The sequence below is a fragment of the Eleginops maclovinus genome, chromosome 6 (genome assembly GCF_036324505.1).
Source record: "Eleginops maclovinus isolate JMC-PN-2008 ecotype Puerto Natales chromosome 6, JC_Emac_rtc_rv5, whole genome shotgun sequence".
NCBI lineage: Eukaryota > Metazoa > Chordata > Actinopteri > Perciformes > Eleginopidae > Eleginops > Eleginops maclovinus.
The window spans coordinates 14419564-14439822 of record NC_086354.1 but is presented as its reverse complement, the minus strand read 5'-3'; the positions used below and the strand labels follow the sequence as shown (position 1 = coordinate 14439822).

Below are 20259 nucleotides of genomic sequence, written 5' to 3'. Positions count from 1 at the left end.
TATTCTTTGTTTTCTGCTTTGATTTTAGGCTACTTTACCGCACACTTCACAGTGCTGTGGTAAACAGACTCGGCAGGGGGCATGCGGTTCATGTGCGGAATTCACTGCAGTCTGATTCCAACAAGAGGCTGGAAATATATTTTAAAAGAACATTTTGTAATTAGAAAAAAACAATTTCCCCTTATTTGCCCACTTATGTTCACAAATGTGTATCTTATTTCATCAAGTGTATTGTTATCCTTCATTATCATATTCCATTTGTTTTTATGCATGTTCCTGTTATTTCCATTATTTTATGATATACATTAAATTAGGTATGTTTCAGCCTTCCAAGCTTTATTTATTATTCTGATAGGCTTTTTTTGTGTTTTCTTTTTTTAATGTTGTAATTCTCTGGTAAAATTGAGTTACATTGTAAAGAAATATCCCTTTAAGATATTTCCCCTTAATATTACATTTAATCATTTAATGTTATTGACATACAAGGAAAAATATAAAGGCTGAAGTTTTGGGACATTTTATTGATATATTAAATATACTCAAGCTACAGGGTTTGTAAATGTATGTTACCAGACAACAGACTGCATACACTCAGTTGGAAAATGAGGGCTCAGTGGGGGGGTCTACAGCCCATTTTTCTCCAAGGTGACCTAGTGGGATAATGCAGTCATGATTCAACCTTCACAGAGGATCCAATCCAACTTTTTCTCCCCTATATAGAATTACAATTTTATATATTCACAAACATTTCCAAATCAAAAGCTAGGATTTCACTTTTTCACCTCAATTCTCTTTCTGAACTCCATTTACCAAAAACATACTAGGGTAAACGCTTTTTTTGACCTGATACCGCTGACTTTGGTTTATATCTGTAAATGCCCTTCAGTTTTTTTTATGCAATTGACTGTGCTGCAATCTTCTACCTGTTGTTTTTCTACTAATCCTATTGTCATTAAAAAAACAAAACTACATTTTACTATTTACAGTAAAAAAAAAAGGAAAGGTCAGTTGATTTGGACGCACGCACACACACACACACACACACACAAACACCAGAGAGAATCATACAAAACTCAGCTCAGCAACTTAATAAGTCCTTTATTTGCAATGTTCTGTTACCTCATCTTTCCAGTTTCCGATGCAAAAGAAGCATAATTTCTTAAATAAAGAAAGCAAAAAATATTTACAAAATTCCAATACAACTAATAATCAATGGATTATCTAAAGCACCTCTCTGCATCCGGATAACTGCTGTTTCTGTTGGAAAAGGTTACACTGCAATTAAATCAGCAATTTACCGCTTCTGAAAAATAAAACTGAAAAAAGAAGTAATTATCATTATATATTTACAGAACGCTCCTGAAATAAGTTTCCACTTGAAGTAGAAAAGGCTTTCGGATCGTTTCTGTGTTGCTTTTTTTTTTTTTTTTACACTTTATATATTTTCATCAAGTCAATTTTCTGTAGATTTCAAGTTTTAAGGGTGATTGGGTCATTAGTCCTCTACGACAGCTCAGGTTTAAGTATAGAAGAGGTAAAGATGAAAAGTCAGTCAGTGTGGCTCACCACTGGGGATGGGAGAGGATGGCTTAGAGGAAGCATTAAGACCCCCCCCCCAGTAGTCAAGGTCAAAGATCAACACTGGTCCTCCATGTTTCTGTCCTTTGTAAGTTCATGTTGTGAAACAGGAAGAGAAAATAGACAACCTTTGCTTTAAAAACTCCATCCATCAAATTAAGATTAGTTCATGTACATTTGTCTATCGACATTTCGTCCACTGTATCATTAATAGAAACACACTTCAGTCATGCTGCACACTCCAGTAAGGGACAAAGACATAAGAGCTGAGTTTGGGTTGAACACACATTATGGCATGACGTTTCTGGGATTCCACTACACCACACGCCCTGCTGTTTATTCTTAAAGATCAGATAAGATGTTAGGCATTAAAATTATCTATAACCATAAAAAAGCAGCCTGTTGGTTTGTATTATTGTGAGAAAACAGTTCTGTAGTGATGTGAGATACTTCACACCTCGTTAACAAGCAATCCTGCTGAATCAGTTTTCAAGTTTATTTGAAGAGTACACTTGCTGTGACAAGCAGGTGGGAGAATAATGAGGAAGCAAGAGAGGGAAGGTAGAGAGAAATGATTGTTTTCTGAGTCCATTCCTCGAAGAAAAGAACAAATAATAAAGATTTATCCTCATTGAGGATTGATTTGAGTCTGCCTCTATGGCAATAATGTCCATGACTCTCTGCAGCCGCCTGCAGAGCCCCCACGTCGCCAAAGGGGGGCGGCAGCTTTTAGTTCAGCCTTTTTTATTCTTTGTCAGATTCCTCCTCGGCCTCACGGAGCCAGGTGAAGAAGCCGGTGACTGATTTTAAGGCCACACCTTTGCCTGTTTGCTCCGCAGGGTCTTTGCTGGTTTCCCATTTGTAGAAGGCCTCCTCTTTGATAACGTCCTCGTCGTACAAGGCGTCAAAGAACATCCGCAGCAGGTCTGCAGAGAGAGGACACAGGGGTCAGCACTGATCTGGCAGTGTTAATGAAAAACTGTTTGCTGCAGAGGAAGCGCAAAAAAGCTTACACAAGCCTTACTGCAGCAAATATAACCTCAGGCTGTTGCGTCTGTGATGCATGTCAGTGTTAATATAACCAATACAAGTCTTTTTCTTTTTAATTGTCAAATCTAGACTCTTCCATCCCATTACTTACGTGTCTTTTGGAAAATTATTAATAAGGTCCAAAACTGTATTACTCACTAGAGGAATAATGATCCAAGTAGCCGTTTATATTAAAAAGCAAAACACACAATGGCAACAGGCTCATTACCACACAGAGATGACAGTAAATTAATATAAACGTCAATAAGCAGTTTGATTATTGGGTCCTTTTGTGAATAAGATGCAACATGAAGATATCATTAAGTGAAGATAAATAACTTCCATATACAGTTAATAAATACTAGGAGATTAATATGATGACTCACTGGCTGGCTGCTCCATGTGCACCATCAGAGCCTGGAGGGCGTAGAGGGCCTGCAGCTCCTTCTGCTCGTCACACAGATATCTCTGCAGCAGACTGGCCCTCTGGCCGATCTGCCGAGCATCCACTCGGTATGGGGTGTCACCTGAAACAAGGAGAGACAAAATCTCAAAGTCTTCTTTAGAGGGCTGTTCAATTAACTGCACCTTGTGATTCTTCAGTCAATAAACACAGAACAGCGATAGATCAGCAATACTGAAACGGTCTTAACATGCTGTGATGAGAAGACCATCAGTGGTGACAAACAGATAAATGTATAGGATCCTTTTTAGCCAAAAAACAGACGGCATCGTTCACACTTACATATGATGGCAGACTGACACACTGACGTCATCAGAGCTCGTATGAACTGGTTGGAAGTGGTCTGCTGCTCGTCCAAGTTAGCCTAAAAACAACAACAACAGTTTAATAGGGAAAACAAATGACTTGCACAGTTTTATGGCATAAAAGAAAATGGGATTGTGAAGTAAAACATGAACTACGTCACACCTCAACCCAGTCTCTGACGCGCTGGTTGTTGGCTTTGTCCTGGATGAGTCTCTCCAGCTGTTTGCTGATCTCCTCTCCAGTCAGGGTTTTCTTCTCCTCGTCTTTCTTCTCCTCTGTCTCCTCTCCAATGGTGAACTCCATTTTCTAAATTAAAAAAAAGACAGACAATTAAGGATAATCTTGCAAGTGACCAACTTGTAAAACTTCCTTTCTACATTTAAAAAACTGTGTAAAATTCCCTTTTTAAAATGGTTTCTGAACCAACATTTTCCAGACTCTTGAAACAAAGATCCATTACATCTCATTTGTTAAGATTGCAAATTTCCAAAAGGTTACAGAATTTCTATATATCCAGTGTAATCAATGTACATGCTGACTATTTAATTTACCTATTGAGCTATTCATATTAACGCCAGTTGCTATCCTTCATTTTTTATTCTCTTTTCTTCTTTTTCCAATTAACACCCAAAACGACAGAGAGGATGAGGCTTTGGTGGGTGTGGCATAAGGTCTGCATTTGTTTTAACAATTATCCTGGATGAAATATCTTTATTTAATCATATATAATCCAGACAAGTATAGGCACATTATTGGTCTGATTTCCACATGATTGTGTAAAGTCTTCTCTCACAGCTTAAAACATACTCTTAATGATACTTCGCTGTGCCTCCAAAAAGCTAAACGGGCACACAACACAAAATAAATCGTTATGTTTTGTACTACAGACCTGCTCAGTGACAAACTCGTTGACGTCTTCACCCTCAGGCAGGAAGTCACTCCACTTCAGGTCACCCTCTGTCCACATGGCCCCAACCTTCTTAGGGGTCTGATGGGGAAAAACCAAACATTCAATCCAGTGTGTCTAAACCGTGAATATTCACAAATTACTAAGATTTTGCACAACAGGATCTGATGACATAAGGTTTACATTCAAAATATTCTATACTCATGCGAGACGTACCATTTCTTTGCAGAGCAACTTGAGGATCTGTATCAGCATTACGCTGGCCTGCCCCAGAGGCACCAGAGGCTTAGAGATCTCCCTGAACACACAACACACACACACTTCTATTTAGTTGTCTCCTTACTACCATCATTAGGGAAACCAGTAATACTCAAGTATTAAGAGTTGATTGAAGTAAAAAAGGTGAATGTGAAGAGTGTTATTGAGAAGCTGACAAAACATGTGTCAGGATCTATGCTTTTTTAACTGCATGTGTAGAATCTGGCAACATTTTAAGAGCCAGAGAATTGTTCTTAAAAATGTTACTTAACATCCCGGTTATTCAACATTTCAATGTTTTATGAGACATTTTTTGCTCCAAATATTTGATACTTATTTGATTTAATTATTTTTGCTGTAGCTCACCTGAAGAGCTGTCCCATAGGGATGCCTCCCTCATGGAGCATGGGGGTAATGATCTCAGCCAGGTAGAGCCAGATGTGAGGTATATCTATTGCCGTGTCTTCAGCAGCCTCCAGGGTCTCTTCCAACCTGCAGTCCCAAAAAACAACACAGCATTTAGTTTCACTTGAAAACACACATTTCTCATCTGTCAAATCAAGAGTTAGGGTTAGTCAGCATGGAAACAGTGCAGGTCAAAATCTTTGATGATGATTTCCTGTTAAAATCTCACCCTTTGTAGTACTGCTCTGTGGGCAATGCCCCGGCCTTTATGAGTTGGTGCAGCAACATGCCCATGTGCTGTCGAGCGATGGTGCTGCGCTCAAGCGTCGACTCCACGCCGCTCCGCACGAACACGTAGAGCAGTGAGGTACAGTTGAGTTCTGTCACGCACTGCAACGCCTCCTGCAGCAGCAAAACAAGACACAAGATGTTGACCATTGGATCGGTTTCAAGACCAAGCATTGCCTGATTACAAGTGAACATTGAAGTCAAATGACTGTCGGTGCCAGTTGACATGGCTTCATGTTTGTACCTTCAAGTCATTAAGGTGGAGGTATTCTTCAATGATGGCGTTCGACTTCTTCTCCAACTCTTCTTCACTCAAGGCAGGTTTGGAAAGAGAAGGAGGAGGAGTGGGGGCGCTCTCACGCTTAACTGCAGAGAAAAAAGAAACAGTAAGGGTTAAATATTATTGCAACCACTGATTTTGCAGCCATCCCTTCAGGACGTCTGTCTATCATGATATCTATTTCAAATCTTTGCTCACTGGGTTGGTCACCTGGCAGATCTTTGCTTGGGGCCCGGTCTACGCCGCCTCTATCTCGGCTTCCTCGGTCCCGGCTGCCGTGATCCCGGCTTCCTCGATCCCGGCTTCCGCGATCCCGGCTTCCTCGATCCCGGCTTCCGCGATCCCGGCTTCCACGATCCCGGCTTCCACGGTCCCGACTCCCACGATCGCGGCTTCCTCGGTCCCGATCGCCAGTCATGCTGGCGACGCGACGCACCGGCTCAGTCGCAGCCCGGAGGTCTCCGGTCCTCCCGCCTCGCTCCTGAGACTCTCTGCTGAAGCTTCTCTTGCTGATTTGGTTGCGGCTGCTGCTGTCATCACGACCCCCCCGTCCCTCGTTGCGATCGAATCGGTCAAAGCGATCCTTGTCGCGATCCCCACCACGCTCACGGCTCGAGCTTGACCTAAAGGTTGTAAGTGACACAGAAAGATCCACATTACTCATGATGTGTCCAAAAACTCTCTCAATAAACCATTTCAGGCCAGTTGCTCTGGTAGAAAAGATCAAGGAAAACATTTTCCTTGATGAGAAATATGTGCAGCTTTAATACCTCTGAGGAGCTCTGCGATCAGAGTCAGTGCCAGACTGCACGGAGCCAGACTGCTGCAGGGCTGAGAAGCGGTTGACGGTGCTTGTAGCAGGACGACCACTTTCTAAAAGAGTTAAAAAAGGACAGATTAACACTCAATCGCTAAAAACACTTGAAACCACACTGTCTTTTTACTGTAGGTGTTTTACCTGGCTCTCCGCTTGCTGGTTTTGCTCCAGTTCCTCCGCTGCTGCCTTTGCCCCAGCTGCCCCAAATGCCTTTTCCCCCTGGAGCCAACAGTTGATTGTTGAAGTCCAGAGAACCAGGCTGAAAGTAAAAACAACATTTACATTAACAAACAAGTCAATTACAAGTCTTAAATGATCAGGTTAATCTGAAGACAGCTTCATTCGAAAGGTTGTAATTGAGACAAATAACTGTAAAAGAATTGGGGTAATTTCTAAAGCTGCATCCAAAAAACACTCAAGACCTAAAACACTTAACTGGAATTTCTGACAGGTGACAAGGCCTTGAGATAAACAAAGTGAAAACCTTAAATTGGATTTTCAGAGACTAATGTTTTGACCATAACTACCCTTTAAGAAAACTATGACTTAAGATGCTTTTAAATCTGATGACCAGTTGACACTGTCATTGAACACGAACTCTTAACAATTGCAACATGTCATATTGTTAAAGAAAAAAATGTGACTGGCGTTACCTTTGTGATCTTGCTGAGGCGGGTGGTGTCGATAGGTCTGTTTTTTGAGATGGGCACCGTGTTCCAGCCCTCGTCTTGAGGCTGGCTGGTACCACGGCCTCCCTGTGTGTGTGAGCCTCGGCCCCCCATGTTGCCTCCCATCCTGCCTCCACCGCCGCCTCCTCCTCCACCGCCGCCGCCTCCTCCTCCTCCGTCCTTCTTGGACATAAGCTGCTGGACTTTCATCATTTCCTTATGCTCCTCCATCTCTGCCTCCTTGTGAATCTGGTCAATTGTTTTAGGGCCCTGATCTCCTCTACGAGGCACCCAGTTACTCTGTGGATCACAGAAGGTTATAAAACAGTCCATCATTTTCGTTAAAGACATTCATGGTTCTTATGCAACTCATAAACTCGTAGATACTTTTATTACAATATCCCACGATGGAAGAATTCATATTTACCCTTCTGAGGTCCAAGACGTCTTGTAGCATGAAGCGGATTCGGGAGGAAGTCTTTTTCTCTTTGATGATCTTGTCCATCTGTGCGAAATACTGATCCATGCGAGGCTAACAGGGACACAAGAAAAACTGATTGTATGAGTCTTTAAAATGTTGGGATTAGTATAAATGAATACGTGAGGTTTATATTTAGAGTGTATGTAAAGCGTCTTCGAGCATTAGGAAAAGCGCTATATAAAGTATTATTATTACTACCTTGGCCTTCTCAAAGTCCAGGTCTTTGCCGATAGTGGCGAACAGCCTGCAGAGACACTCCAGAGACTCTTCATCATGATTCTTCAGTAGTTTCACTACGCAGTCGTGCATGATGGCCTCTGTCAGCATCTTCAGCTTGAAGAGCTCGCCGATAAACTTGATGTTACCCAGTGAGCGGCGGCGGGCCTGGTCTCTGGCGTCCTGCAGCTCCACTCTCAAGCGCTCCCGCTCCTCTCCCTGGGGGCAGATACAAATGGAAAATGTACTTAGTAATAGGATCATTCAAGTCTGATTAAACAACGAAAACATGTGGTGGTTGCAACAGTCGCGTTAAAAGATCACATTTCTTACTTCTTTGGCAGCCTCCATTTCTTTTTGCTTCCTCTCAAAGATTTCATCGTCGTCTTGGTCCTTCTCAAACTCTTTCTGGCAGCGGTTGAGCAGCAGTTTGCGGAAGTTCACTAAAATTCCCGGTTTGTCGGTGGCAGGGACTTTCAACTGAGGGATAAACACATTATTTAGTATACAGATTTCATCTGATTTATAATAATATGGATAAAAAATGTGTTAAACAAAAATGGCAGTGTTTAAAGTGTGCTTCATCAGGCACAGACACAAAACATCAAGTCAACACTGGAGGAAATAATAAAATCACACGACTTACCCCCATAAGGCAGCGACACATGTTGGCGTAGGCCACAGAGAAGTTGGGTTCTGAGATGGCCTTCTCGAAAATGAGGTCAATGGTTCCCTTCAGCCTCTCCTCTGTGTCTATCGTCAGTTCTTGCACTTGTTTCATCAGCTCCTGGAACTTCTGAGGGGTGAGCTTGTTGAGGATACTGCGCAGGCGCTTGAACAGCTCTCGAGTCTTGGCCTGTTCGGGATCTTCATCTTCGACTTCGGCTTCCTCTGCGGCGCGGCTTCGTGTGGACTTTTTCACCCCGGGTTTCCAGGCCTTCTCAGCCTTGTTGAGCTGTATGTCTTCTCCGAGGGACATGCTGCTGAGGATGATTTTCCTGGGCTCTTTCCTCTGACCCTGCTGGGAGCGACGTGGTCCAGGTGGCTAAAAAGAGGGGCAGGGAAACATAGTTAGCTATATTATATGCAACTATAACTATATTTAGAAAAGAAACCTTTTTTAACATAAACATGGGATTTTGATTGAAACCATAGTAAAAAATGAAGAGAAACATTTCACTCACTGGGCCTCGTGGTCCACCCGTCGATCTGCTTCCGAGGTTCCCCAAATAAGAGGGAGTAAAATCAGGACCAACATTCATCATTCGAGCTGGGTCAGGAGGGCGCATCGGAGTCTTGTTTGCCTGAAGTTAAAAAGAGAAAAGACCCTTAATGGTTAAAGAAAAATATCAGGACAAGGAGGACTTCTTACTTTCTCCCAAAACTAAAAGAAAACCTTCTATGGGGCTTTCTTCTTTTCCAATATTCACTCAAAGTATCTTACCTTCTCCAGGACCACATCACTGATGGTAGGCAGGCCGTCAGGTTTGTGCATACTGGCGCTAATGAACTGGAAGCCCAGGAGGAACTCCCGGTCGTACCGCTTCTTGTCTTCTGGGTCTATCGGCTTCCATTGTTCTGAAAGAGTAGTATGAATAATGTTATATATGAATCTACTGTTGCGTTTACATACTAAATTATGAACACATTTGACCTATTTTTGGGGCGCCAAGTGCCAATTCTAGAGAATGTTGGTGACAGCCTACCTTCTTTGTACTGGTATTTCTGCTCAGTTGGCTCAGTTTTTGTTTTAGGTTTCTCGTTCTGCTTATCCTCTTTCTCCTCCCAGGTTTCATCCACAACCTCAGCAGGAGGCTCAGGCGGAGCAACAAGTGCCGGGTCGGCCTGTGCGGACGAGGGTTCGGGAGCAGGCTTGGCTTCTTGCTCCTGCGGCAAACAAAAACACCAAGAGATGAGGACATGTTACGGTAACCTAGTTACTTGTTGCAGAATGTAGTGTTATAAAATATCCTCAAAAGTATTGTCGATGCATCTGAAACTGCAAGACACTTGAACACTGTGACCTTTTGTTAACGTTAATCTTTCAAGTAGTCATCTGGACTGACACTCACCTCTGTGAAGGCATCCAGGAGGTCTCCGATAGCCTCCTTCTTGTTGAGCTCCTTCATGTTCTTCCTCTTCTTTGGCACGGATGTTGCAGCTTTATGAAAAGGAAGCAGTGTTGATAATTAAATCTACCGCAAACACAGTAACAAACATACACGTGAGCCAAAATAAACTCCACCCTACCTTGCATAGTAAATTCCTCTGTAGGGGAGCTTACAGTGGCAGGAGGGGCATCTTCTATTTTCTCCTTACTATCTTCCTCTTTCTTCTCCTCCTCCTTTTCTACTTCCTCCTGGGCAGGCATTGCCGCTTTAGCCACAGGTGTGGATTCCTGAGATGGCGACGCATCAGGCTTCTCAAGGGGTGTAGTGTCTGTTAATGCCGCATCATCAGCGAGTTCCTCAGCATCCTGAGGAAGACCGTTGGAGAGAAGAGGCTCTTCCGCCTCAGCCGGTGTGGGTTCAGGCTCAGTTTGAGAGCACAGGGCGACACTCTGAGTCTGTGCAGCAGCAGGTTCCTCTGAAGAGGGCAGGGGTGGAGAAAGCTTGGTTTCTGTCTTTGTAGTCGTTTCTTCTTCTGCCTCTTTTTCGGGGGTTACTGTTGCAGCAAGCTCAACTGCAGGCTCCAACGTAGCGCTGGCCACCTGCTCCTCTTTCTCCGGTTTCTTCACTTCCTTTTCCTCCTTTTCTAGTGCCTTCTCAGCGGGAGCTAGGGCAGCCTGTGGTTCTTCCTTCTTGACAGGCGCCTCTTTTGCTGCTAATGATGTTGAAGGGGTGACAGGAGCGTCTACCATGTCACTTAATTTAGTATCAACTTTATTTTCGGCCTTAGCAGGAGAAGTAGTAGGCTCTGCTGCTGCAGGGGGGGGAGAGGGAGACGGCAGGTCCTTTTTCAATGGGGATGGCACCTCAGCAGCGGCTGCAGGGGCTACAGATTGTGCGGCTAACTCAGCAGGCGGTGTCATCTGGTCATCCGATTCCTGTTGGTCTTCCTCCAGAGGCTCTGTTTCTGCTGTGGCAGGAAGTGGTGGGGTTTCAGCGCTCACAGGAGGCTCAGTGTTTTCATCTGGGCACCAAAACACACAAAATAGTCACAATCTGGAAAATGTGTAATAGCCATCTTGTATGTGTTATGTAAAACAAAACTGAGGAAATGTACTGACCTGTACTAATCACTGTAGTGGCTGGCTGTGTAACTTCACCGTTTGTCTGTGCAGGACTCGATTCTGCTGTGGAAGCCTGCAGTCACAAAACAGTAATAAGGTTTTTAAATCTCTGATAAACGAAAAGGAAACACAGATTACATCACTGCCTTTAATAAGTAATTGTTATGAAATCCTTTGTGACTGTTACAAAGACTTGATTATTAAGCCCTATGGTAAAGACTGCAGTGTGTACTGTGTATTGAACAGTGTTTTAAAGTGTTTCTGTACAACCAAATTAGCAACTCTGTGTACCTGTTGAGGCAAACGAGCCAGAAAATATAACCACAGCTCAACATCAGTGTGTATTTGCCTGTCTTTGTATTGTTTGTTCTATTAAAACACCGCGCTCGACTTTTATTGTGCTGATAAGACCATACCACAGAGATGTGAAGCTATGAAAAATAAAAAAGTTTGGAGGTGTGGAGAGAATTTAAAAGCTGTGCTTTGTTTTCTCTGACACTACTCTTTGCTAACAAGCCAACCAAATGTAATGTATCTTCTCTAAAAAAGTAGTTATGACCTGCTCAAGCTGTAGGTTTTGTTTTATCATTACTATTTCTATGCTGTTAAACATTCGAAAACATAAAAATGTAGATAATACATTATTGGTTGTTTCACAATTAGAGATAAAAGAAATTAGATAAGGAAAACAAAACTGTAATCACAGATTAACAGAGCCATGACTCGTTAGTATTCAAGACTTAGAATAAAAGAAAACATACTTTCCATAACCATACCTCCCGTTTCAGATCAAAGTTTAAAAGGAGTCCATAAAAACAGTCTTTTCAAAATGTCTCCTCACCTGTGGGGGAGTTGGTGTGGTGGTGGATCTTCCCCCTGACATGATCTCCTCTGTGATATCACGCCCGCCCTGGTTGGGGTCTCGTATCCTTATCTATAAAAAGGTAGGATACATATTTGTTAGATTTCTAACATGTACCCAGCATTAAAGCACAGACAGTATGTCACGATGCGGTCGTTACTGATCTATAGCAGCCACCCATCATGGTGAACTCTATTGTCATTTACAGGTGAAAGGGAAAGTTCCACATTGAACTGACAATACACTTTTTGTCCATTCAATTATTTATTTTTTGACCTCAGACAAGAGGCGCGCTGCCCTTTTGTTGAGACACACTACCGGTTTGCGTTCCCTCTTTGGTGGCCCTTGTGGTGGTTGCTGAGGAGGCGGGGCTTGTGGCTGTTGCTGGGCGGTGTTAATAATGACCGGTGCCGGCTGGACAGGCGTCGAGTACTGCGGCTGTGCTGGATAGTATGCTCCTGCTGTAACAGTTAAATCAAACAATACAAAGCATTAATGAAAAGAAAAACAATCCCAAAACTGTAAGACGCAGCTCCGATCCAGAGTTACAAGATTTTTTTTCCTGTAGTCTTGACAAAAAAAACATTTTTTTTGCCATGTATATTTGGAAACATGGCTTTTTGTGGATGTTAGCCTCATTCATGATTTAAACTTTACACAAATAAAACACATCCTGTAGGAAAGAAAACAGGAATCCACACTGAAAGTCTATAAGAGTTGTTCAAGATCAAAGCAAAAAAAATACTTGTACATATTATTAACATACAGGCTTATACACATCTACAGGCTAATGTATATGTTGAGATATCAAATGACACCGCCATTACTCAAGTGGTAGAATTAAACTGGATAAATGAACCCTGGATGTTAAAGGTTGCCTGTGCGAATTTTAAGGTTCAAACGCACAAATGAAATTGGCTATGACACACGCTTTTGAAGCAATGACCTTCACATCCAGACGGAAGGTTGTTAAAGTGCTGCATAGTGAAGGAAAACAGCCAACATGACTTGTTGAATATTTGAACAATTAACTTGAGAGATTCTTTATTAAAAATCAGTTTGTTGTGAATTTCGGTCCAGCTAGCAGGAAATCTGCGAGGCAAGGGTTAGTTTTTTTGTCCAGCGGATGTTGAAGGATATGGTCAGAGAGAATGATATCAGCATTGCTCACAAAGTGTGGTTTGTAAATGTTGCCAAAAGGTTAATTTAACCCTCAATTTAACCTTTACCTCACTGACAGTGTGCATTAAGGTGTATTTTCTGAAGGTATGATCGTCGGTGAAAGTTTTCTTTATGTATGCGCCCTTTAGTTGGTATCCCATTCACATTTAAACGCAAGCATTTGGGTTACAGAACAAAGAAAAGTAAAACACGTTTAAAAACACGACCAGAGACAGGAAGGGCCGCAGAGATTGTTGCCACTAAAGCCTGCTGAACAACACACAAGCACACACACTACTCACCAGGGTAGCGCTGGGAGGTGAGAGGAGCACCGTGGAGAGAGAGACGGCCGTTCTCTCGCCCGCCCCCTCTCCCCCCACCACCCCGCCTCTCCCTCGCAGCAAGAGAGGGCTCTGAACCAACGCAGCAAACGAGAGGAAGGGAGTGAGGGACGGGAGAGGGAGGAAAGAAGGAGAGAGGGCAGGAAGAGACAGATGCAGAATGAGTTAATGAGAGGATCCAGAGGAAGCAGGGTGTTAAAAAGGTCCCATGAAATGAACAAAGCCTTTGACGTATTCTTACCTTGTGTTCCCGTCTGTATCTTATGCATCTTAAGATTTTTTTATTTTTAAATCAATCATTCAAATCATAATGTTCTTTGTGGAAAGTTTTATAATGTGTTCACTAAATCATTCTACACTCAGGGGTGTGTGTTAGCAAAACATGTGAGGTTTACGTTTTAAATAGCCAATTCCTCACAAATTAGATGCTTCAACAGTAACACAAAATGTGTGTTTGAAAAATGGTTTCATGTGTAGCATGAGCAGCAATACTTAAATATTTGCTTGTATCAGGTAGTGTTTGGCCTAGATACTATCAGTAATATTTATTCTTTACATGAATCCAACCCCAAAAGCATGTTTATTTAGACATGCATCTAACAAAAGGACACAATTCTGGTCAGAGCCATTTCATGGAACCTGTAAGGCAGTGTCAGGTGAGACTGCAGATAGAGAGCACACAGGCCAAAGCAGAATCAAGCCAAACTACAAGCAACTGGCACTTCACCACATACAGCAGTGTTTTCACCCACAGAGACATTAAACACACCAAGCAGCCAAGCAAAACCACCACACACCCGGCGATACCATACGTTCGAAGAGGCGCGCAAAAAGATATGGACTTAAACTACATGCTTTAAGTTAAATGTGGGTTTCTGGTGTTAAAGATTTTAACTGATAGCGGTCCATGTTTATAGTTGTGCTTGGTTGTGCTTGATCATGGTAGTCACCCCTTACCATAAGCAGGGTATTCAGCAGGGCTAGTTCCCTGGTAGAAGCTTGCTGTACCGCTGGTCACCGGATACTGTGTAGGAGACATATATGGGGCCCGGTACTGCAGAGACATAATAAAGAGACGGAGATTGCAACAAAAGATTTAAAGATGATGCTTCATCTTCACAGGAAAGCACTGTATTAACCCAAAAAAGAGAAGTTTTCTTTTTTTAACACCTGTCTTTGGAAGATAATAAACTCACATTGGTGCAGATTGTCATAATTTGTTTCGAAATGCAGCTTATAGTTCCTTTTGTAGAAGTCAAAGCCTCACTTTAGTCAGTCTCGTGGAAGCAGGAAGACTGATTTTCTTTGGCTGTTGATGTTTCAGTCTTTTTGAGTTTACCATTTGTCATTCTGTGACACTTGTAACTCTTTGCTACTTGACAAATATTAATGGGAAATTAGTTTTAACTCAATTTAGTTTTTTTCCCCGTGGCAGTAGTTTAAACGGGGCTTCCTTATTCTGACTTTGTAGGAGGAGATAATCCCTATGATCCAAAGAGAACATTTACAGTTGTTTACATGTAAATGTCTTGGGCGTTCACCCCAATTATTCATATTGTATTTCTTCAAGAGGAAATACTTCCATTTTGGTGCCAGTACGGCAATGTGATGAGCAAAGTAGGCGTGGGACAACATGTACATTTCATACCATATGGTTCTGTCAGCAAGATTATTATCCCAGTGATCATTAAGATATACTTGATAATTATTGTCATGTGGGCAGGTTGTTGGGTAGACTGGTTATATGCATTTCATTTGTCAAATGGATGATTACTAAGTAATACTAATAAAGTAAACCAACCTGTCCAGGGGGGAGAAAGTATCCCTGAGGGGAGCCAGCAAAAGACAGTTGCTGCTGGGAAATCATCATCATCTGGGAGCTGGGCGGGTAGACGTGAGTGGGTCCGACAGGTCGGGGGCCACTACTCGTAGGCACCCTTGGAGCATTCGGGGCCAGGGCTGGTCGGTTCTGATAGTAACTCTAGAAAACAGATGAGGGGAGATAAAGAAAGAAGGATGAAGAGTGTCAGAAGCACAAGCAAACCTGATGGTCCTTGTACTTTTTTTGTGTCTTAGCTATTGTGGTCCTAACCCATGTGTTATACTTGTGTGTTCCATCACAGACCTAAACTCTGCTGGAGCACTCACTGTGACTGCCAATATGTACAGCACGTTCAGGTCTTGAGTTACACTGAGTCTAATTTGAATTACACCAAGTACTGACTCTCATATCTCATTGCTATACTGAAGTTAGCTGAGTTAAGAGGGAATTAGATAGACGAAGGGAAAAGCTGTTACCTGTAATGCTCTGTATCCCCCCTTCAGCCGCGCAACACATGAGCAGAGAGCAAGAGAGGGAGGGAGATTTAAGTGAAAATGAGGACAAGAGACAATGTGAAAGGTTAAGATTACAAGCTGTAAGAATGAAAAGAAAGGGAGGCAGCAGCAAAACATTTTATCAGCCATGCATGAACAGTAAGCGCAAACCGACGACATGCAACTGTTCAGGTCTGCAGAGAAGTACGATCCACTCAAGTTCTTCAGGTCCCAACTCGAGTGGTTAAAGAATCACTTTACAGGCTGCAGGCGCATGCGTGCAGTAAAACAATGCTAGAATGCTGCAGGTACTTAAACTAATTATCTTCAAAACAAAATCTTTAGGTGCATGATGGATAAACAATAAATATAGGACTTGTTGATATCTAATAAACATTGTGACCTGGCCAACAACTTAAAAAAAAAAATACTTCCTACAGAGAAATACGCATCATTAGAATTAGATTTAGAGTTAAATGCAACTGGACCTCAGGAAAGTTATTTTATCTTATAAAACACTAAAGCTCATTTATTCTCCATGTGGATCTGAAAGCATGCATTTCACTGAGGAGATTGGGGATGTAAGGAAAAGTGCAGGATGTTAGTACCTGTTGGTGTAAAGTACGGGGGCCTGCAGCAAACTGGGAGGACAGCAGAAGAGAGGAAAGAAGTCAAGATTGACATTCAAGGAGAAACATGGCAAAAGGCCAAAACACACACAGAGACCTAGCCAAAGCCTTATAGCCGTGTCAGAAATCTAGAAGAGGGAGGGTTCCCATACAAGGTAACATATCCCATAGTTAAGCCACTGAAATCAAAACTTTAGCAGAAGGAAAAACACTGCACTGTGAACAATACCTGTCTTGGCTGCGGTGCAGAGTTCATTTGTGGAGGTGGGGGGGTGGCAAAAACAAGAGAAGGGGGCTGTCCAGGACCGTAGGCAGCCTTGACAGGAGAGAATAAATGAAAATAAATGTTACCTAACTTAATTATACAAAAAATAACAACTGGTATTAAACAAAGTCAGTGGGTCTCACCTGTGTCAATCCAGGGGATGGGGAGGGGTTGGGGACGGAAGTGGGTCCCGTTATAGGCTGTGGTGGTTTGTTCATTTCACGTTCTTTTGTGGTTCTGCATTAGGGTGGCTTTGTGTTGCCAGCCTTTTTGAAAAATAGGAGAGAGATAATAAACAATTAGGCATTAAGTCTAAGTCAATCAAAGTCAAGTTTATTGTCAATCTTGTAGTATGTGTGTACAGATAGAGAGATAAAATACTGTTTCCTATAATCCCAAGGGTTAAAAACTACAAATATACATTACAAAAAAGATATACCTACAAGTAAATATACATACATACACAACTAACATAACACATTGTACAACACAGGCATCAAGAGAAAATTACTTTCATTTCAAAGTGGATTGCTACATTTGATAACTACAGTCATACAGGTTAGATATAACTCAACACTATATGAAGACATGAACCCTTAGTGTGGCATCATCTTACCAAGCAGTGAGGGTGTGGTCTCTGGTTTTGCCTATGATAACGCCACCACCTCCCACAATGTTGGTCCCTTGCATATTTCATGGCTCATGCTTGCCGTCTTATGAGCAAATAGAGTTAACTTCATCTGTATGTATTGCTCAAATCAGAAAGAGACTGACTCATGTGCTTGTTTTAATGTGTACCCAAAGCTGTCTCTTGTCCAAATATAAAATAGGGGACTTTGACTGTCAAGCAGGAAAAACAAAATGGGGAATATGGTTAGGAGATCTACTTTCAATGCATACCTGCTTGGAACCAAATCACTTGGACTGGTGTTGTTTTGAGGGAATTTAAGAAAATGGATACCTCAGGTCAAAGTTCATTTACTGTGTTAACATTGGTTTTAATGCCCCCTGGGTGTGCTAGCTACATGTGCAAATACCGTTAAGTCTATACCCATTATAAATAAATGACTACAGTTTCTCCTCAAGAAAAAGGATCGTTAAATAGGAGCTATGACAAAATGTAATGATAAAATATGGTGAATACTACCAGCAGACGTGTCATCCACCATCCACCTGCTGACACAGGAACTACCATTAGCAGCTAGCTAATGCCATGCTTCTTTATAGACAGGGCATCCATGCACAAAGCTACCATATGGTTCTGTCAGCAGATATGGCCAGCATACTTATGAATCGCTATTTAATGTGACATATAGTTAAGGGAAAGCTTCTGACTGTCTCTTAGCGAAGTATCAGAATAAAATGACGTTTGACTGGGCCGCTAACTAGGCAGCATTCCCGGCCGAGGCAGGTTAAATCGTTAGCCGGCCAGCATTACGTGTCCCACTGTCAGACATTTCGCTACGTGGCTGAACCATATGTCCACATTCAACCTTAAACTACAGAGTTCATATTGATCATCTTCCTGTGGTGATGGACAATATGTTGACAAATCGAAACTGGAGCACAGCAGATAAGCCGGTACTAGCCAACATGTTGCAACTCTTGACACCGATTAGGTTACAGTTAAGCTAATGTTGGTTAGCGATGTAGCCCAGCCCTGTCCTACGAAGTGTATTTAATTGAAGGCCCGGCGAGCTCCTCCAGCAAAATTAAACAGTCAACCTGACATTAAACTTGAGCTACTGCTAAGCTAACAAGTCAAATAACGGCAAGCGTCCAGTCAAACCGGTACAATCGATGCGTTAGATGTGAAACTATGTGGAAAATCGTCTTATAACTATGACACGACGAAGTGCTAACTAGCGTCACCTCGGAGAGCCGTCGGTGATAAGGGTGACCAGATGAAGATAAACCACGAGAGCGAGGACCCCTAGCTGTCATTTTAGCTAATGTCAGCTAAGCAACTGTAAATAATACCTCCAGATTAAGTACCTACCGTTAAACTAACCTCAAACGATACGGCTACATTTACTCTGATCGGCTATCGTGTCCTGGGCAAGATTAGCAGGCTAGCTGTGCCAGTGAGAGGACTGACAGCCGGCAGGGCCTGTTCAACCTACTAGCATTAGCATAGCTAGCCTGTGTGCCTTTGACAAAAATGAAGCCAGGCTTATACTTCAAGCTAGCACTACCAACGTGAGTTTTATTCTTACCAGCAATCAATAGAGAATATGCAGTTAGATGGGAACTCGGGAAATCAGCCTCTGATCAGTCTTCTGTTATAGAAAGTAGTGGTGTTGTAGTTTCCTTGTCCTTTACTCCAAAAGAAAAGTGATGCCCTTCTTGGCTATGGACTTAGCGAGCTAGCTTAGCTGACCGGCAGATGGGGTGAGTGCTACTACTGTCACCTCGGTTTAAATCCCGGGCGTGCAAAAGTGAAAGTGCTCAAAATCAAATAATATCGTACTTTGGGAGTACTAATGACAACTCCGATGGCCCCCAAAAAAGCCTCTGGACTGGAGGTCCATGATCAGGGCGTCGATGGTGACGGATTGCCGGTTAGGTATGTACACAACTGTCGCATCAGGAGGCTCAGAGTGAGGCCATAATGCGATGTTTCTGTCTATGGAGCCGGTGCGCCTCACAGTCGCATGGGCAAACTTCCGGGAAAATTTAATTCTGAGGCCGTTTCCTTGGTCATGTGATACAGGAGCTCGAATAAATTCGTCAATGCCTCAGAATAATGTGACATTCAAGAATGATGTGGGATAGAAAAAATATTCCAACATTTTATTGGAGTAGTAGGAAGCTACTCCTAAAGAACTTCATTCCACTTGTTCACTTTAAAGTACTAATTATAATCATCATATCATACTGAAAGTACTAAAAGTATGTCAAATTACCAATATCTGACTATTATTTTATACTAGTTATTATAATTTGCATGCATTTGATATTTTCTCGAAATACTGTTGTATAGTAGAGCAATTTAGGGTGAAGTGTCTTGCTGTTGTGTCCTTGGGCAAAACACTTCAACCTAAATTGCTCCTGTGGGTATATTGTCCACAGTACTGATGTATTACATGTCTGATATGTAATATGTAATGTAAAGCGCATTAAAATAAATGGAATTAATTATTATTATTAATAATAATAAAGTAACATAAAATGGAAATCCTAAATTAATTACTGCTTAATCATGTCCTTTTTATAGTTTAGTATGATTTAGCCAATGAAATGCCCCATATTAAAATGTTGTATTCTATTTTTTACCTAAGGACAGCCCATTTGTACCTGTGGCTTATGGAAAAGGGATAATTAACTTTTTTAAGTACTTCAATTATTAACTGATCTTCCAATTATTTTGTTAATGAATCACTTTTTTTAATATCAGATAATAACTTTCTTGGAGCTCAATGTAAGCCTATTTAATTTACTGTGTGGTTCCCACAGACAGTACATTACTCACATATGTTAAGTTAACAATCAGCTTTTGTGTAAAACATCAACTTCCCACATTAAAGAAAGCTGGAGCAATTCTTATTCAATTTAATAATGACTGAAATGCTTATTAAAACTTCATCAATAGCCTTTTGCTCCTTTTTTTTTTTTTTTTAAAAAGCCCCCAAAACCATCATGATAAAACATTTTCAGCAGATGGTTTGAGAATGTGCTCTTTTAAAACACAATATAACCTGAAGTAAGAAAGGCCCATTATACCTGCGTGGAAAATATCATTTGTAGACGGGCCCTG

At 41.9% G+C, this 20259-nt stretch overlaps 1 protein-coding gene across 4 annotated transcripts; it reads right to left on the bottom strand.

Moving 5' to 3' along the window:
• Nucleotides 1-1081: 1081 nt before the first annotated feature.
• Nucleotides 1082-19146, bottom strand: eif4g1a (eukaryotic translation initiation factor 4 gamma, 1a). Of its 4 annotated transcripts, none has more exons than XM_063885575.1 (32): nt 18719-19146; nt 16646-16768; nt 16467-16553; nt 16217-16249; nt 15591-15611; nt 15094-15273; nt 14250-14346; nt 12067-12251; nt 11770-11862; nt 10926-11001; nt 9947-10828; nt 9769-9857; nt 9403-9583; nt 9141-9274; nt 8881-9000; nt 8343-8741; nt 8030-8176; nt 7679-7915; nt 7427-7531; nt 6985-7299; nt 6473-6590; nt 6285-6387; nt 5713-6137; nt 5479-5600; nt 5176-5348; nt 4908-5033; nt 4500-4581; nt 4266-4364; nt 3539-3682; nt 3353-3434; nt 2994-3134; nt 1082-2504 (listed from the first exon to the last, which is right to left on the bottom strand). In XM_063885575.1, exons 2-32 carry the CDS (start codon nt 16718-16720, stop codon nt 2323-2325), a joined length of 5253 nt encoding a protein of 1750 aa, XP_063741645.1. In that variant the 5' UTR covers nt 16721-16768; nt 18719-19146; the 3' UTR covers nt 1082-2322. The 4 variants fall into 4 exon arrangements, with proteins under 4 accessions (XP_063741645.1, XP_063741646.1, XP_063741647.1 ...); XM_063885576.1 differs by having other exon boundaries at nt 5725-6137; XM_063885577.1 differs by having other exon boundaries at nt 12109-12251.
• Nucleotides 19147-20259: the final 1113 nt, after the last annotated feature.

What these genes read in the sequence shown, in the direction of transcription:
- eif4g1a (XM_063885575.1), bottom strand. Translation starts at nt 16,720, where the DNA reads ATGAACAAACCACCACAGCCTATAACGGGACCCACTTCCGTCCCCAAC. An exon ending in CATCCCCTGGATTGACACAG is followed by an intron (nt 16,554 to 16,645) that starts GTGAGACCCACT and finishes TCTCCTGTCAAG; the next exon opens with GCTGCCTACGGTCCTGGACA. An exon ending in GGGGATACAGAGCATTACAG is followed by an intron (nt 15,274 to 15,590) that starts GTAACAGCTTTT and finishes TCTGTTTTCTAG; the next exon opens with AGTTACTATCAGAACCGACC.